The sequence below is a fragment of the Mirounga angustirostris genome, unplaced genomic scaffold (genome assembly GCF_029215605.1).
Source record: "Mirounga angustirostris isolate CCGP_5_RB_7025 unplaced genomic scaffold, mMirAng1.0.hap1 SCAF_12, whole genome shotgun sequence".
Classification (NCBI taxonomy): domain Eukaryota; kingdom Metazoa; phylum Chordata; class Mammalia; order Carnivora; family Phocidae; genus Mirounga; species Mirounga angustirostris.
Genome location: NW_026991720.1, coordinates 12,486,060 through 12,503,761, shown reverse-complemented (window position 1 = coordinate 12,503,761; position 17,702 = coordinate 12,486,060). Strand labels below are relative to the sequence as shown.

At 42.3% G+C, this 17,702-nt stretch overlaps 1 protein-coding gene across 1 annotated transcript in view; it reads left to right on the top strand.

The window, feature by feature from the left end:
* Positions 1–17,702, top strand: part of MGAM (maltase-glucoamylase) — a 77,260-nt gene that overhangs the window by 37,702 nt on the left and 21,856 nt on the right. The window contains exons 22-34 of the mRNA XM_045864144.2: positions 2,491–2,579; positions 3,232–3,281; positions 3,851–4,018; positions 7,071–7,223; positions 7,587–7,787; positions 9,530–9,684; positions 10,641–10,809; positions 11,069–11,165; positions 11,878–11,990; positions 14,206–14,331; positions 15,306–15,434; positions 15,685–15,795; positions 16,106–16,168. Of these exons, the coding sequence (XP_045720100.1) occupies positions 2,491–2,579; positions 3,232–3,281; positions 3,851–4,018; positions 7,071–7,223; positions 7,587–7,787; positions 9,530–9,684; positions 10,641–10,809; positions 11,069–11,165; positions 11,878–11,990; positions 14,206–14,331; positions 15,306–15,434; positions 15,685–15,795; positions 16,106–16,168 (1,624 nt within the window). The remainder of the gene's footprint in view (positions 1–2,490; positions 2,580–3,231; positions 3,282–3,850; positions 4,019–7,070; positions 7,224–7,586; positions 7,788–9,529; positions 9,685–10,640; positions 10,810–11,068; positions 11,166–11,877; positions 11,991–14,205; positions 14,332–15,305; positions 15,435–15,684; positions 15,796–16,105; positions 16,169–17,702) is intronic.

The window sequence follows — 17,702 nt, the reverse complement described above, 5'->3', positions numbered from 1 at the left end:
CAGGTAAACGGGGTCTGTTGATCACCCTACCTGCTTGGCCAGATCATCCACCCATTGTGCTATGCTCTTGACTCATTCATTCTCATTTCTAGGGAGAGGGAGTCCACTTTCCATTACCCTATAATCTCAATTTCCCATTCCTTTCCTCCCAGTGAGCCATTTATTTCTTGTGATGCAGAACAGCGTACAAAAATTACTTGTTCACTTCAAATCTCCCTCATGTCACTGATTTCTCCTTTATGACTCTTTGATTCTGAAATTCTAGACTCCATCTGTACTAAAGACATATATATTTATATATGTTGCTAAAAGTCTTATTTGTTTTTAATAGACTGGGAGTTCTTTGGAGGTTAGAAATCTTTCTTTTCTTTTGAACTTTCCTTACTACCTTAATTTTTCATATTACAGACTTTTTATGATAACAAGGCAGAATACTTCTTCATCTAACACCAAATGGTTTCTTTGTATCTAATTGTTCAACTTCAGGCTGTTCTGCATACTGATACCAAAATTATCTTTCCAAAATGAAGATTTTTTTTTTCTTGTTGCTCCCCTGCGCCAAGTCCAAATTCTTTCATGAGTATGGTTTCCAGGCCAATCACAGTCTGGTTGCAAGTTAAAAACTGTGCCTCCTGAGACACCTGAATGCACACCTAAAGACCAGCCATGCCCCAAAGCTTGCTGTTCCCAGACATACCCATCTATTCGACTGCATTTGGGCTTCTGTACTTATTAGCCTCTCCAACATGCTTTGCCTGGTACATTCTTAATGCCTTTCCAAATTAAAAATTTCATCTGCAAGAAAGCTTCCTCAGTTCTTCCAGAAGAGGGAGTAATGCCACTCCAAACTTTCTTTTAATACTTTTTAGTATACTGTTAAATATTATTTTGTGCCTTAGCTGATTTTTTTTTCTTTCCTTCTTAATATTTTTAAGTATTTCAATCATAGTTACTTTATACCTTGTATCTGAAAATTCTATTATCTAAAATCCTTTGGAGAATCCAAATTATCGTTCATTGTTTTTGCCAACTTTCTCTCATGCTGGCTTATTACCTTGCGTATTTAAATAGTAATGTTTTTGTTTTTCAAATGTAGTGATCTTAAGGATCCAAACACGGGTCTTATTCCTCCAGAGAGGATTTGCCTTTTTCTTCAGTTGCAAATCAGGACTGCTGTCAACTTGAGGTCATCTTAAGCAACATTTAAGGATCATGTGTTGGGTGGGTCTTTCAGGGTGCCTGGTGTCCCCCAGAATATTTAGTCAGCCACACTGCTGGAAGTGCCATTCTGGACTCCTATAAGTCTTTCAACTTTTGTGTCACCCTACTTTCTGCCTTGATTATGCAGTGAATATGTTTAATCCTTCTTACAATATTTAAGGTCATCGATAGAGTTGTGATCTATTCGTCTTTGTATCTCTTAGACTTGTTAACAAACAAGAGCTACTTAATACATGTGTATTAAGTGAAAGCAGGTGATTTGATTGATAATGGAACCTGCCTTGCATAAGGCACAGTGGAAGGCTGAGCAGAAAGTGTGAGGTCAGTGACAGACCAATGGGAGCAGGAAACCAGGAGGGAGTCCGGGGAGCAGTGACACCAGGCGGGATTCCATGTGAAATGGCTCTTTCTCTCTTTCTCTATGCCCATCTACTTTACCACCTTTTTGAGTTGTGTTTTGTGTTTCATATTTTAAGTTATAAAGCAGAAAACTATAGTGTTTTATTTTCTTCTCCAAATGAACTAATAATAAATAATCAAATTAGAAAAGTTGCCATTAAATAGATGGACTTTATTGTATTTTATTGCTTTCTGAGTCAAAATGGAGTCACTTTCTTTGGCAGGAAAAAAAATATATCCCCCCAACCATGGTTAAGGCTTCCCCTGCACAAACTCTAAAATTAGGCTGAACCAATTATTGTCTAGGATGTCTTTCTCTTCTAATTGTCTGTATTCTGAATAATAGTTGCTTCAGCAACTTTTATAGTAGCAATTACAATGATTCTGGTACTTAAATTCTTGTTTCCTATGTAGATGTTTATTGCTAATGTTTGCAGTATATCTGTTTCCTGTGACGTTACTGATTCTAGAGAAAGATGAGCCTGTTGATTTTGCTTTTGTGCCTGGAGAAAAGTCGAGTCATCTGCTGCTAGTAACCTTTCCCATTTGAAATCTGATGGCAGGGGCGCCTGGGTGGTGTAGTTGGTTAAGCGTCCAACTCTTGGTTTAGGCTCAGGTCATGACCTCAGGTTTGTGGGGTTGAGCCCCGTGTTGGGGGCCAGTGTTCAGCAAGGAGTCTGCTTGGCATTCTCCCAATCTCTCTCCCTCTGCCCCTCCCGCTTGTGTCCTCTTTCTCTCTTAAACTGGTTTTGGTTGGTGCAAAAAAAAAAAAAAAAAGGAGAGAAATCTGATGGCAACATTCCTAGCTCATTTGGCAAAGTTCTTTGAGTCTTAAGTGTTTGTTTCCTTCCTAAACCTTGTTTCCCACAGCCGCCGGAACCCTCTTGGTCTTATCATTGCCCTAGATGATAACAAAGAAGCAAAAGGCGAACTTTTCTGGGATGATGGGGAAACTAAAGGTGAGCACTGTTATGACAGCCTGCGTCTGTGAGTTACTTCCACTGGTCATTCAGCCAGGGGAGAAATCTCACCAGGCACAGCAGGGCTAATCGCTCAAGAGAATTTTTGTTTGGGTTGCACTGTTCACAGCTTGTGGTAGATGGACCACAGATGGAAGGAAAACATGTTTCTACCTCTTAGAATGCTCCCATCAGACAAGCAATATAGACAGGCTCTCATTTTGTTGTCAACAGGCATCTGAAAGAGATGTTTTCAAGACTGTTCCTGCCATTCACCGTAGATCTCTTCGCCTAAAATACAAAAGTCGATGATAGGAAACACATAGCATGGCAGCAAGGCAGAGTGAGAGTGTGTTCTCGTGTGCCTACATCCAGCCATGCTTCTTCGCACATTTTCCTGGCTCCAATATACTAACAACTCTTGTGGTTCAAGCTTAGGAGATAGATTCACTTGAGGCATGTGCCTTGGAAGCACTTGGAAGGGAATCTTTTCAAGGGTAAGGTAGGAAGGAAAAGGGAAAAGAGTGGACTGGCCTTGGAGACTCTGTCTACAATCTTGTCATTCTCAAGATGGAACTTTCATTATAGCCAAGGGGTGATCTGTTCTGTGGTGGGCAGGCCAGAGGCTGACTCACCTTTCTCACACTTTCAGATACTGTGGCCAATCAAGTTTATCTCTTTTGTGAGTTTTCTGCCACCCAAGTAAGTAGCACATTTTTATGAATCTTAGGTGTGGGCTTTTCTCTGACAATTAGCTCATGTGTGTTTGTATATGTGTGTAATTACATTTATAGCTTCATATGCCTTTATGACTGTAGATGAGCACATTTCCTTTTTTTGAAGATAAAAGAACTTTCTTATTATTATTTGTTTTTATTTTAATTCCAGTTAATTAACATGCAGTGTTATATTAGTTTCAGGTGTACAGTATAGTTATTCAGCACTTCCATAGATCACCAGTGCTTACTTGGGCACATTTCAGTTTATAACTTAACTCCCAATAATTGAATCATCCATGTTAGTAAAAAGAGGCAATGATATAGTTAAATCAAAGTAGCCAGTCTTTTAAAATGCAGTTTAAAAAAATTGCTCTGTGTGTGTTTCTCTCTTTTTCACTCAGGAGAGTATTAAAAAAGTTGGTACTTCTTGAGCACATGTTAGTAGAGACAGCTAAGAGGCATTCAAAGCAGTTTTGGGTATCTGGTCTAGGATAGAATATTTGAGTGACTTGACAACCAATCAGCAGACCTTTGTGTTTAATTGTTTTGCAGAACTACTTGGATGTGAAGATTTTGCAGTCAACTTACAAAGACCCCAATAATTTAGTATTTAAAGAGATTAAAATTCTTGGGACCCAGGAACCTACCAATGTTATTGTGAAACACAATGGTCTCCCAAGTCAAATTTCTCCTAATGTCACTTATGATTCTAACTTACAGGTAAAAATTAATTTTGTTGAGATAGTTTACCAAGAATTCATAGCTTACGGTGTTCCTTCTTGCCAAAGTCGCATGGGTTCCTGAAGGACCAGGGCACACTCTGAGGTCTGGGGTGGGGAATTAAGAGGGTTAGGAGAGAAAAAAAAGCAAGGGGTAAGCCAGAGCTAGAATGGATCAGGGAGCTACTGAGAAACTGGAATAAGATAAAATGGTCTTTTCATCTATTTCTATTTCTCTCATCTATTCATTCCCTCATTTGCCCATCAATCAAAAGAGCAAAAGAGCATTTGTCTAGATAAAGCATGCAAGATTGAGATATCAGAATAAGTGGACCTGAGGATTGAGACTGGGACAGAAGAGCAAAGTGTGGAGTGTGGGGAACAGGATTAGAGGGAAAGTGAGTCTGAAATCTGCTGACTGAAGCTAGAAAGGCAAAGTGGGAGATGGGATACTTATTAATCAAAATTTTGAAGTGCATTTTTTTTTTTACTCTGTTCAGATACATAGACTTTCTCTCCAACACATACATTTTAGAGAAATATTTCAAGTCAAAAAATCTGTTCAGCTTAGCTAATGGCCACTTATTTGGTTAGATAATGATAAAAAATCATTTTTCATCAGTTGTAATGAGACCTGATGCTCCTGAGCAGGTTGTAATCTATTCCCCTGGTATCTTAGCATTTGAGGAATCCTTTCCCCCATCCTCCTCACTCCAGGCCCCCCAGATGATCTGGGACTGGGGGCTGCTGGGTCAGCATGTTTGTGGGAGATCTTCCAAATTTGGAGAAAATAAGTAAATCTGGCATTCTCCTATAATGCTGTATTGATTGCATTGGCCATTTTGCCTTATAACATCTGTTGAGGATACCTACATTATAAAGTTAGAAATAAAATACAGTTGACCCTTGAGCAGCATGGGGGACACTGACCCCCCTATGCCATCAAAAATCCATAAATAACTTTTGACTCCCCAAATCTTAACTATTAATAGCCTACCACTGACCAGAAGCCTTATGGGTAAACTGTCGATTAACACGTATTTTATATATCATAAGAATTTTGTACTGTATTCTTACAATAAAACAAGCTAGAGAAAAGAAAATGTTATTAAGAGAATCTTAGGAAGAGAAAACATTTGCAGTTCTGTACTGTATTTATTGAAAAAAAGATGCATGTAAGTGGACCCATGCAGTTCAAACCCATGTTGTTCAAAGGACAACTGCATTATATGGTTAGTTATGTGTACAGCAAAGGGAAAGCCATTTGAAAGGTGCATATATGAAAACAAACTCAATTAATATTTGTTAAATTAATATAAGAGCAAAGGAAATGTCAATGCTTGAATTTGGGTGGTGGGGAGACACAATTTATACACAGGAAACTACCAGGAAGGGGACAGGCAGTCCAAAGCAACACAGAGGAAGTGTTAACTGACATTATATCTAATTTAATGTCCAAAGCCTAATGGCCTAGCTGAGCAAAGCCATTGGAGAAGTCAGGGTTCAAGCTGGACTTTCAATGAGGGTATATCAGATAGAGATTCATTCAGCTACAAGTGATAGGAAACTGAGCAAAATGGGACTTTGAACAAATTGGGATTTTTTTCTTCATACAATAACAAGTTTAGAAAGTGTCAGTTGCTAGCATTGGTTCAGTGGCTCAAGGTTGTCAGGGTTGACTGGAAGTGACAGCTTAATACTAGTTGCTATGGCCCTATTACTGAAGAATAAAAGAGGAGGCAGGAAGGAAAAAGTGCAGAGAAGGGGCAGCCCCTTAAATCAAGAAGGAGACTCTGGGCCAGCAACTCCCAGTGGACTTGCACTTGCCTATTAATGGCCACAGCTATGTTACATGGATTAAAAATTTAGTTCTTAATCATGAACTTTAATATTCTAAGCTGAAATAGTGAGTCAGAAGGGAACTTTTATATAAGGCAGGCAACTAACAGAGCATTCCACAAAAAGGCACCATTTTCCTAGAAAGAGCATTTATCTAGCTAAAGCATGCAAGATTGAGATATCAGAATAAGCCAATCTAAGGATTGAGACTAGCCTGACATTCGTCTGTGATTATTCTATAACTAGAATAGGGAGGGGATCAGTTTGGACAAATAATTTGTGGTCAGGTTTTGGAGGGTCTTAAATGCCAAAGTGAGAAGATTGGATTCTCAAAGTGTGTCCTATGAATCCTTGAATCAAGGCTGTGCCATTATGAAAGCATTGCTCTGAGGCATGAGATTTGTAGAATAGGGAAGTTTAAGGTGAATTTAGACTGAGAAGAGCCTGGAAAAGGGGTGATTATCCCTAGAGTGTGATTTTGTAAATCTGGGCAAATGAGGACCTGCACTATGGAAATTGCTAATTAAAGAAGAGATAAAAATACATAGAAAATATTAAATATTTGAATTAGTGGGACTCAAAGAAGCAAGGTTTTGGGTTTTGAGGCTTTGGTCTTGGAGAAATAAAGAGGTTGGGATGTTAGAAATGGAAGGAAATGTAATGATTTTGCCAACTCCCCATTTTTGCTATTGATGAAACTGAGACCCAAAGAATTGAAATGATTTGGCTAAGTTTCCCCAGCAGAATGAAGATGAGAACCCAAGCCACATGATTCTTACTCCTCTGTTCTTGCCACCACTCCAGACCAAGGCAGGACAATGGGCTAGGGAATGGAAGGCAAGAACATAAGCTTGATTTCAGATGGCCCCGTGAGCTCATGTGTGTTATGCTACAAGGGGAAACACAGAAGACCTTCTTGTCCAAATAAGGAAGAGGAAGGGGAGTCAGGGAAAGAAAGAAAGTGGGTGATCACAGAAGATTTTATTTGGCCTAATTCTCTTCCAAACGTGGCGTACAAGATTCTGATAGAGTTGGCACATTTGCGCTCTTCCCCTCTCTCCACGTAGCTCTCTTCCTAGAAGCTCCAGTGGGGTGTCACTTTGAATTGTTGAGAGTCTACTCTGGTTTCTATTTCCTTTCCTAAAAGAGGTTTCAGATCTTGCAAGGCCTTTGTCCTGGGGATAAATTTCCTTGTCACTTGCCCATCCCTACAGGTTGCTCTTATCACGGGAATTGATCTTATCCTGGGAGAAGCATACATGGTGGAGTGGGACCTGAAGATAAGGGATGCAGAAAAAATAGACTGTTTCCCCGATGAGAGCGGTGCTTCTGCAGAAAACTGTACTGCCCGTGGCTGTGCCTGGGAGGTAACCATGCTGACGACGCTAGCGTGCCTCGAAACCCTCTCCACTCAACCACCAGTTTCATGAGCATAGCTCCAGTACCTGTGTCACTACCTAAAACCCATAGAAAGGCAGGACTTCCAAAGGAACCTGAGTTTGTATCTGGATATAAACAATAGATAGGGACAGGAGTGGGACTTTTTTTTTTTTTTTTTTACAAATACTTTGCAAGGAGACCAGAAATTTAAACTTATGTCACTACCAATGAATGTATAAGGAAGCGAGTGATGGCCTGGATTTATCTCCCTGTAAATGGCCTTTTCTAGCCCCTTTATATATGATCATTCTAGGACCGCATGCTGAGCTGACCTTAGCTTTCTTTTCTAGGTACCCACTTCTCCTGGAGTCCCGTTTTGTTATTTCGTCAATGATCTGTACTCTGTTGACAATGTTCAGTGCGACTCACAGGGAGCCACTGCGACCATCTCCTTAAAGTCTTCTGTCTATGCCTCTGCTCTGCCCTCAGTACCTGTGACCTCCCTCCGTCTGCGTGTGACCTACCATAAAGATGACATGCTGCAGTTTAAGGTATGTGTTTGCAGTACACATATGTATCAAGTGCCCACTGGGCACTTGGCAGTTCCATTACTTTTTGCTAGTCAAGGTCACAGAACCTTAAAATAAGTGAGCTCCTCTGAGCTAACCATGCCGCAGTATACTAGATCATTATCCTGGGGGCATTGAGAGACCATTGATCGACTGGTGCTGCCCCTTCTGATGTGCATTTTGAAAAGATCACTGTGTCTACCCTAAAGAAAATGGTTGGGAAGACAAGAGTGAAAAAGGAGAGGCCAGCTAGGAGGCTACCAGTTAGGTTGTCCATGTGGGCAACCAAGTGTAGACCAGGTATAAGAAAGGAGGAGGATGGTGGGAGAATTGAGAAGGTAGGATCATAGGATCTGGTGATGACTGCAAGTAGGCAATGAGAGAGAGGGAGGCATCCAGGATGATTGCCATGTTTCTGTTGTGTGTCTCTATATGGATGGTGGGATGTTACCTGGAATGGAAACATTGGAAGGTTTGGGCTTGGGCAAAATAAGATGATGGGTTCAGTTTAGGATGCTGAACTTAGGATAGCTGAGAAATAGCCACGAGAGTGTAGTGATCTCTTTCTTTCCTATGTTTTAATTACATCTAAGGATTAGTGACAGGCTGGTCTTATGTCTATTTCTCTACTAACTTGTAAGTTTCTCAAAGACAGGAATTTCTCCATTCATATTTGTGTTTCTGAAATCTGACACAGAGCCTGGTAGACAGCACTCAGATGTTTCTTGAGAGAGTAAATGAAAGACATTGGGCATTGCCCAAAAGGTTCATCACGAACTGCTATCAACCTAGACTGAGCCCTTTTACATCTTCTAATGCAGGGAAGATGCTCTTTGATATTCCTATCCTCACCATGGCACTGGCCTGTGGTAGGCACCTAGTGAGTTTGAACTAAATGAACTTGCTTGCATTTCCGGCTTCAAGATATACCCTTGGATTTGCCTCTTTCTGACCTGGCTTTAATACTCTGGGCCTTTGCATTTATTTCTCTACCAGGACTCACTTCATCTCCTTGCTGTGCTTGCTTAACAGCTGCAAAGGTTTTAACACACAGCCTGTATTTTGCCCATGACATCTCGGTCTTCCAGAAACTGTGTTGGGCATTTTCTTTTCTATAATCTCACAACACTCCCACGTAGTTGTACATGAGCTTATCATCACCCAGGTATTGTGGGTACCCCTTTTACCTCCCATTAGCCTGTGAATTTCTTAAAAACAGAGATCGTGTCTTATCTGATTTAGTGTCTCTAGTGTCTATAGTACAGTATCAGGCAGGAGTAGAGAACGAACTCAGTGAACCAATTTAGATGCCATTTGTAGCAAGGACATCTATGATTATTTTAATCAAATAGAGTTCATGTTTTTTGACTTTTTTTCAATTCAGAGAAGCTTTCACATATTCACATACACCCACAGATAAAGTAATAAATAATATATTCATATGTACCAAACTGATACCATACTGATTTTCCAAGATATCACCAATGTCAAAGTGGATGTGTTAACTGTAATAGGGGCCTTAAAAATGAGATATGACAGACTCAGATCAAAATGTCAAGTCTAACATTGTTCTTTGATATGGTAACTAAATCCTTGGTATCATGAGCTTAATGAAGACAAAGAAAGACAGCATTCAACCTCCATGTCAAAGATACCAAGTTGCTGCTAAGGATATAGGTTTCTCGAATACTATATTTTCCTAATTTTCTTCCCACTCACCCTAGATTTATGATCCTAACAATAATCGGTATGAAGTCCCGATCCCTCTCAACAAACCCACAGTTCCATCCAGCACCTCTGAGAGTCAACTCTACGATGTCCTCATTAAGAAGAATCCATTTGGGATTGAAATTCGCCGGAAGAGTACAGGCACTGTGATGTAGGTGGCTAGTCTGATTGGAATTGATGGTTCCCTGCACTGCCAGGTCCGTTGTCCTTGGAGATATCTGGGCTCAAAGCATCACACTATACATTTCCAGATTTATGAAAACGTTATTCCCTTGGGGCCTGTTCTTACGAGAAATCTTTAGTCCCTTGGCAATAACTACTGAGGCACTTATGTGTACTGATGTTTATGGGGTGGTTAATATTTATTATCTCTATATTAGGGGGTTCTAGAAGATGAGGTCTCTCTTCTCATGGCAAAAATTAATGATCAATAACAAAGATAACTTAAGTTAAAATATAAATAAGGAAGTTTAAGTAGTGACAACTGATCTGTAGGAAAAAGAACAGGGTAATCAAGAGTTATGGGGAGTTTACTGCTTTTGATACTGTGGTCAGAATAGGTGTCTCAGAGAAGGTGACATTTGAAATAGGACTTGGATGAGAAGGATCCACCCATGTGGAGATCTGGGGGAAGGGGAAGAACATTCCAGACAGATGGAATAAGAAGTGCACAGGCCATGAAACAGGAGCAACACCTGCCATATGGCGGTTGGGGGGGGGGATGCCCATTGTGGTTGGAGTACATTGTAGTTGGATTGCTCTGGATGTTAAGTAGCAAAGGGACTGTATAGAGGAGCAAGAGTGGAACCCTGGGCTGGTGTGGAGTGGTAGCACCCGAGATGTGAAAAATGATTAGATCTGGTGACCAGGAAAAAGAACTGAAGGGAAGCAGTGAGAGAGGAAACCAAAAGAATGAAGGCTCACTCCTGGGCTGGTAGCAGGTGCACTAAGATTATTTTAATCAAATAGACTTTGTGTTTGTCTGGAGGATTAACAGGGCTCTGGGTGGGAGAGGGAATCAAGAGTCCTGCTGTCCTTGAAAAGTCAGCTGCTTGAAGCCAACAGGATAGCCCATTTCTTTTCCAAATACACCCTTTTGTGTTGCAGTTGGGACTCTCAGCTCCTTGGCTTTACCTTCAACGACATGTTCATCCGCATCTCCACTCGCCTTCCCTCCCAGTACATCTATGGCTTTGGGGAAACAGAGCACACAGCCTTTCGGAGAGACTTGAACTGGCACACATGGGGGATGTTTTCCAGAGACCAGCCCCCGGGGGTAAGGACAGAACATCTGGGATCTGTGTCTACTTCTCTTTATGCACTATGTACACTCCATTCTTCGTCTTCCCAGACTCACCTTAGATGGTCACATTTCTGCATTTAGATGAGTGCGCCAATGCTCAGTCTCCTTTGTTTTTTGTATATTTAGTTTATTGCAGAGAGAAGACGGGACATACCTTGTCAATCATTTTTTGTGGAGTTTCTTTAAAGATGTCTTTTAACCTCTTACCACTTTTCTCCTACAATTCTCCCAGTATAAGAAGAATTCCTACGGAGTCCACCCCTACTACATGGCACTGGAGGAGGATGGAAGTGCTCATGGGGTGCTCCTGCTAAACAGCAATGCCATGGGTAAGATGATGCCAGCAACTCCCCTTATTTGTGTGAACCATATTTGGCAACATGTAAGAAGGGATGTAAGAAGGGATAGAAAGACCAGGTGAGTCCCAAATATCCTGGAGGTCAGCCAATGGGAGCCATCTTTTTAATTTGAATTAGTGGTGAAGCTATGGGTAAGAGTGCTCATTCTGGGGGTATGAAGGTGTGAAGAAAATTTATACGGTGTATTGGAAAGGGGATGGAAAATCAGGAGGTGGTGGTGGGGAGCATGCATATAAAAACTGGTCGAATCGGAGTCAGATCTATCCCTGACTTAAGAGTTTTATATGAATGTCAGTTTCCTGGTTTTGACAACGTACAATGGTTATATAAGATGTTGTCATTGAGGGAAGCAGGTTGAAATGTACAGCGGAACTCTAGTTCCATTTTTGCCACTTCTTCTAAGTCTTAAACTATTCTAAAATGAAAGTTATAGTAATAATTTTAAAAGAACAGAATGACAGAACATATTATAAAAAACAATAAACCCAATGGCAAAAAAATCCAGGGGTAGCACCCTGTAGACTTTCACTTAACTTCTTCAATTCTATGTAGGTATAGTAAAAATACTTTCTCTTAATACTCCCTAATAAAGAGGTATAGGAAGAAGGAAAAGGTAAGAATTTCAGGGGTAATTCCTCACCTTGAAGGTTCCCACTTGATTGGTATTTTCCTATATTTTCAGATGTGACATTCCAGCCCCTGCCTGCCTTGACATATCGCACCATAGGAGGAATTCTGGACTTTTATGTGTTCTTGGGGCCAACTCCAGAGCTTGTCACTCAGCAGTATACTGAGGTAGGGGGGAATTAGACTGATTATCAAGTATTCATACAGTAGGTTCTGAGTACCCAAGTCCACATTTATTAGCATACCTCTCAGATGAGACCTGGAATTGTTGGTCCTTCTGGAAGATAGGCTCTAAAATGAGGAGCAAGAAATATATCCCAATAACCATTAAATTTGCAGCCTCTCAAAGCATTGCAGAATAGCAGAAGTAGTAGCGGTGCCAGTGGTGGTGGTGGCAGTGGCAATGATAGTGATGGAGGGTGGTGCTGGTGATGTATTGCAGGTGGTGGAGGTGGTAGGTGATGGAGCTGCTGGTGGTGGATGTGGTGGTGGAGGTGATCATGGTGCTGGAGATGGTCGTAGTGGAAGTGGTGGAGGTTATGGAGGTGGTAGTGGAGGTGGTGCAGCTGGTGGTGCGGGGGGAGGAGATGGTTGTGGTGGAGGTGGTGGTGTAGGTCGTGGTGGAGGTAGTTGTGGAGGTGGTGGTGGAGGTGATGGTGGTGGTGCAGGTGGTGGTGGAGGTGATGGTGGTGGTGCAGGTGGTGGTGGAGGTGATGGTAGAGGTGATAGTGGAGGTGGTGCAGCTGGTGGTGCGGGGGGAGGAGATGGTTGTGGTGGAGGTGGTTGTGGAGGTGGTGGTGGAGGTGATGGTGGTGGTGCAGGTGGTGGTGGAGGTGATGGTAGAGGTGGTGGTGGTGGTGCAGGTGGTGGTGGAGGTGATGGTAGAGGTGATAGTGGAGGTGGTGCAGCTGGTGGTGCGGGGGGAGGAGATGGTTGTGGTGGAGGTGGTTGTGGAGGTGGTGGTGGAGGTGATGGTGGTGGTGCAGGTGGTGGTGGAGGTGATGGTAGAGGTGGTGGTGGTGGTGCAGGTGGTGGTGGAGGTGATGGTAGAGGTGATAGTGGAGGTGGTGCAGCTGGTGGTGCGGGGGGAGGAGATGGTTGTGGTGGAGGTGGTTGTGGAGGTGGTGGTGGAGGTGATGGTGGTGGTGCAGGTGGTGGTGGAGGTGATGGTGGTGGTGCAGGTGGTGGTGGAGGTGATGGTAGAGGTGATAGTGGAGGTGGTGCAGCTGGTGGTGCGGGGGGAGGAGATGGTTGTGGTGGAGGTGGTTGTGGAGGTGGTGGTGGAGGTGATGGTGGTGGTGCAGGTGGTGGTGGAGGTGATGGTAGAGGTGGTGGTGGTGGTGCAGGTGGTGGTGGAGGTGATGGTAGAGGTGATAGTGGAGGTGGTGCAGCTGGTGGTGCGGGGGGAGGAGATGGTTGTGGTGGAGGTGGTTGTGGAGGTGGTGGTGGAGGTGATGGTGGTGGTGCAGGTGGTGGTGGAGGTGATGGTAGAGGTGGTGGTGGTGGTGCAGGTGGTGGTGGAGGTGATGGTAGAGGTGATAGTGGAGGTGGTGCAGCTGGTGGTGCGGGGGGAGGAGATGGTTGTGGTGGAGGTGGTTGTGGAGGTGGTGGTGGAGGTGATGGTGGTGGTGCAGGTGGTGGTGGAGGTGATGGTAGAGGTGGTGGTGGTGGTGCAGGTGGTGGTGGACATGACGGTAGAGGTGATGGTGGAGGTGATGGTGGTGGTGGAGGTGGTTGTGGTGGAGATGGTTGTGGTGGAGATGGTGGTACAGGTGGTGGTGGATGTGATGGAGGTGGTAGTGGAGGTAGGGCAGGTGGGGGAGGTGGTGGTGATGTTGTAATAGTGATGGTGCTCGTGGTGATGGTGGTCATAGTGGTCACGACACTTACTTTGGCAGCAGCAACACACACGTATATAACTTACTACGTGTTACTGATCATTTTACATATATTAACTCATTCAGTCCTCACAAAAAACACTAATGAAGCAAGTACTGTTAGTATCCCCGATTTACAAGTGAAGGAAGTGATGAACAAGGGTTTTTTAACTTCTGCACAAGGCTGCATAGCCAGCAAGATTGGAGCCTGTATGGTAAGCCAGGCCTTTTGCCTCCAGATTCTGAATACTGAACCAGCAAGCTAGACTGCCTCTAGGAATCAGAGTAAAATCAGATTTTCCAAAATTCTTAGGCAAAGAGGTAAGATCTAGCAGAAAGCTTTCTCTGAGGTATCCCAGTGGTTCTGCATCCTCTCAGTTTCTCTCCATTTTTGAAGTTGTTAATTATCCAACTTGGGACACTGGAAAGATGTTCTTATTAATTTGTTGACAATTTCAACCCAGAATCTCCTTTTTAAGGACTTAAATTTTCTGTCTATTTTCTAGCTGATTGGTCGGCCAGTGATGGTTCCTTACTGGTCCTTGGGGTTTCAGCTGTGTCGCTACGGATACCAGAACGACTCTGAGATTGCCAGCTTGTATGATGAGATGGTGGCTGCCCAGATCCCTTATGTATGTTCGCCATATGTGGTGGATTGGCCCTGGGACCTCATGGCCTACACTAGTTGTCTCTGTATTTGGATTAGCTTGACTTGGACGGGGGCGGTTCCTATAACCACACGACTTTAAAACATATGGTCAAAAACATCTTTGTTATCTTAAGAATAAAAGGTTGCCCAAACAGTAGTTTTGCTTAATTGAAAAGAAAATGCCCTAATTTAGTCAGATCACCATAGGTGCAGATATAACCTCAGTTCCAACACTTTGCTGGTACAGTGTTCCCTCAGCTTTGAGCTAAGGTTGAAGATAGGGATCTTGGGTACCAGTTTCCTGGTGAAATAAATATGGAAACAAAATTCTGTCCTTCACTGGATGGCAAGAGGGGCCCAAGAATCAGAGAATTGATCCCATGAACTTCTTACATATTTTATTTTTATTCTATTTATTTTTCTATTGTTTACAATTGTTCCTATTAATGGTAAGCATGGCATGTAATATTTCATTTTTAATAAGAAAGCTATATCTGATAACCTCCAGGACTGGATATTCTAAAGCAATCCCAGGTGCTTTTTTAAAAAAGATAGATTTACCATCCATCCAGTTGTATTAGTGCTGGGGAGTTTACATTATAATCTTTTCTCTGAAAGTGAACCACTGATCCCAGGGGCAGCCTCTTGGGCAAGGTAACCATAGTCACTCCTACTGGCCTTTCACAAAGCACTTTCTCATCTGCTCTTTTCATTTATCCTCCCAACAGCCTTTCCAGATAGGCATTATCATCCTATTTTTGCTGATTTAGTTTTTATTTTCTGTTTTATGACTGAAAATTTGAAAATTTCCCCAAATCTAATACCTGATACCTAAGATTAGAAAAAGTCAAAAGAAAGCCCTCTGAAATTCACCACTGGTTCGTGGAGGCTTGTTCTCACCTGGAACCTGGTCTTCCACAAGCAGGAACCACTCACTTTCCTTCTGTGGTCCTCCAGGACGTGCAGTACTCGGATATCGACTACATGGAGCGGCAGCTGGACTTCACCCTCAGCCCTAAGTTCATGGGATTTCCAGCTCTGATTAATCGCATGAAGGCTGATGGGATGCGGGTCATCCTCATTCTGGTTAGTCCCTCTGTGAATTGGTGGAGTTTGTTGAGGACAGTGAATTGGCTTTGGTGGAGAAAGCTTTCTATTGTGTTTCCTTCCATGTTACAAGCAGAGAATGTGAGGTTTGGTAAGAAAGGTATATTTCCCAGGATTCACAGAAGCACTGTGGTTCATTCAGGTGGTGCTGTTTAAAGAGTTCTTTTTTTCCTGTGTCCAGTTGTTCTCTGGATTTGTACTTCTCACCTGATCTGTGCTTTGATTTTAGGACCCAGCTATTTCTGGTAACGAGACACAGCCCTATCCTGCATTCACTAGGGGTGTGGAGGATGATGTCTTCATCAAGACGCCAAATGGTGGAGACATTGTCTGGGGAAAGGTATGACCAGAATGGTGATCCACTAATCCCCAGCCTGGGGTGGGTGACTATTAGTGTGTTTGTGCATGTTGTTTTGGGGCCTTTTCCATTTGGGTTCGGAGATCAGAGGTTCTCATCTTGTCCATCAATATTTGTCAACACAGTTAAGGAATTTTTAGGGTATGTATGTATGTGTGAGCATTGTGGGATCCACTTTTCTAGATCAAAATCGAAGTATTACCACCTACGACTACGGTTTATAGTTTCTTAGGAAGTACTATATAAGATAAATTACCTAGTGCATTGCTTTTGAATAGTTTTCTCTCCACAGGTGTGGCCTGATTTCCCTGATGTCATTATAGACCAGTCTCTAGACTGGGAGACTCAAGTGGAGGTAAAGAGCTGTGGACGTGGGTGAAGTCAGGGCTGCTGGGGAGGGGCAGCCATACTCAGGATAGTGGACATTCCCATGCCGTGGGTGTGGGTGTCGTGAGGAATACACTGTGGGATTATGTCCTGTGTGTCCATCTGTGTGCCAATCACTTTACATGTAATATTTACTCCCAATTGGGAGGCAGGGATTATTATCCTCAGCATAACTAGGATTTAGAGAGCTTAAATTACTGCTCTGGGATTTTAGGTGACCAAGTGTTGATTTCAAATCCAAGGCTGTCAGATTCCAAAGGCCCATGAAATTTTTACCTCCCAAGAAATACCATTTTCCCTGAATGAGTGTATTTGTTGTTGTTTTTATCGTGGTTCTTGAGTATCCCTTTTAAACATAGTCTCTAAACACTGTCTTTAGTGATGGGATGTTTGTCTCTGTACATCTGTTTTCCATGGACAGGCTTCTCCATCTTCACTCTTATAAATCCCCCATCCTGGGGAACCTGGGTGGTGCAGTTGGCTAAGTGTCTAACTCTTGGTTTGGCTCAGGTCGCGATCTCAGTGTCATGAGATCAAGCCCTGCATCTGGCTCTGTGCTCACCATGCAGTTGGCTTGAGATTCTCTCTTCCTCTGCCCTTCCTGCTTGTGCTCTCTCTCTCTCAAATAAATAAATCTTTAAAAAAAAATAAAAATAAATCCCCCATCCTTCCTTGGGTGGCTCTAATTTGCTCTTACCTCCCAGTTTCCAGCCTTATGTTAAAACTTGCTTTCTCCATGGAACAACTTCTTACTTGTAATGGATCTTAGATAAGGATTCAAGGGAGAGGATCTAGCTTCCTCTTCTCTCTGTTGCTTCTCACAGGAAACTATTTGAAGTTTGCTGGTCCAGGCAGACCACATGGACACAGGAGTCTGCCAGGCCAGAGAAGTTCAGGGTCTCCTTGATGTTCATTCGTTCGTTCATTCATTGATTCATTCATTTTCTTTTTTAGTATTTTTCCCCTAACACAATTGAAATATAACTGACAAATAAAATTGTACATATTTAAATTGTACAGTGTGGTGATTTTATATATATATACATTTATATATATATATAATGAAACGATCACCACAATCAGGTTAATTAACACATTCATCACCTCACATATTTACCATTTGTTGGTGTATGGTAAGAATGCTTAAGATCTACAATCATAGCAACTTTTACGTATACACTACAGTATTTTTAACTACAATCACCAGGCTGTACATTAGATCTCCAGAACTTATTCATCTTAAAAATAAAAGCTTATACCCTTAGACCAGCATCTCCTCATTTTCCCCACTCCCTTACCCCCCAGTAACCACCACGCTGCTGTCTGTTTCTATGAGTTAAACCTTTTTTTTTTTTTTTTTTTAGATTCCACATGTAAGTGAGATCATATAGTATTTATTTTTCTCTGTATAGTTTTTTCATTTAGCATAATGTCCTCTGAGTTCAGGTATGCTGTTGCAAATGGCAGGATTTCCTTCTTTCTCATGGCTGAATAATATTTCA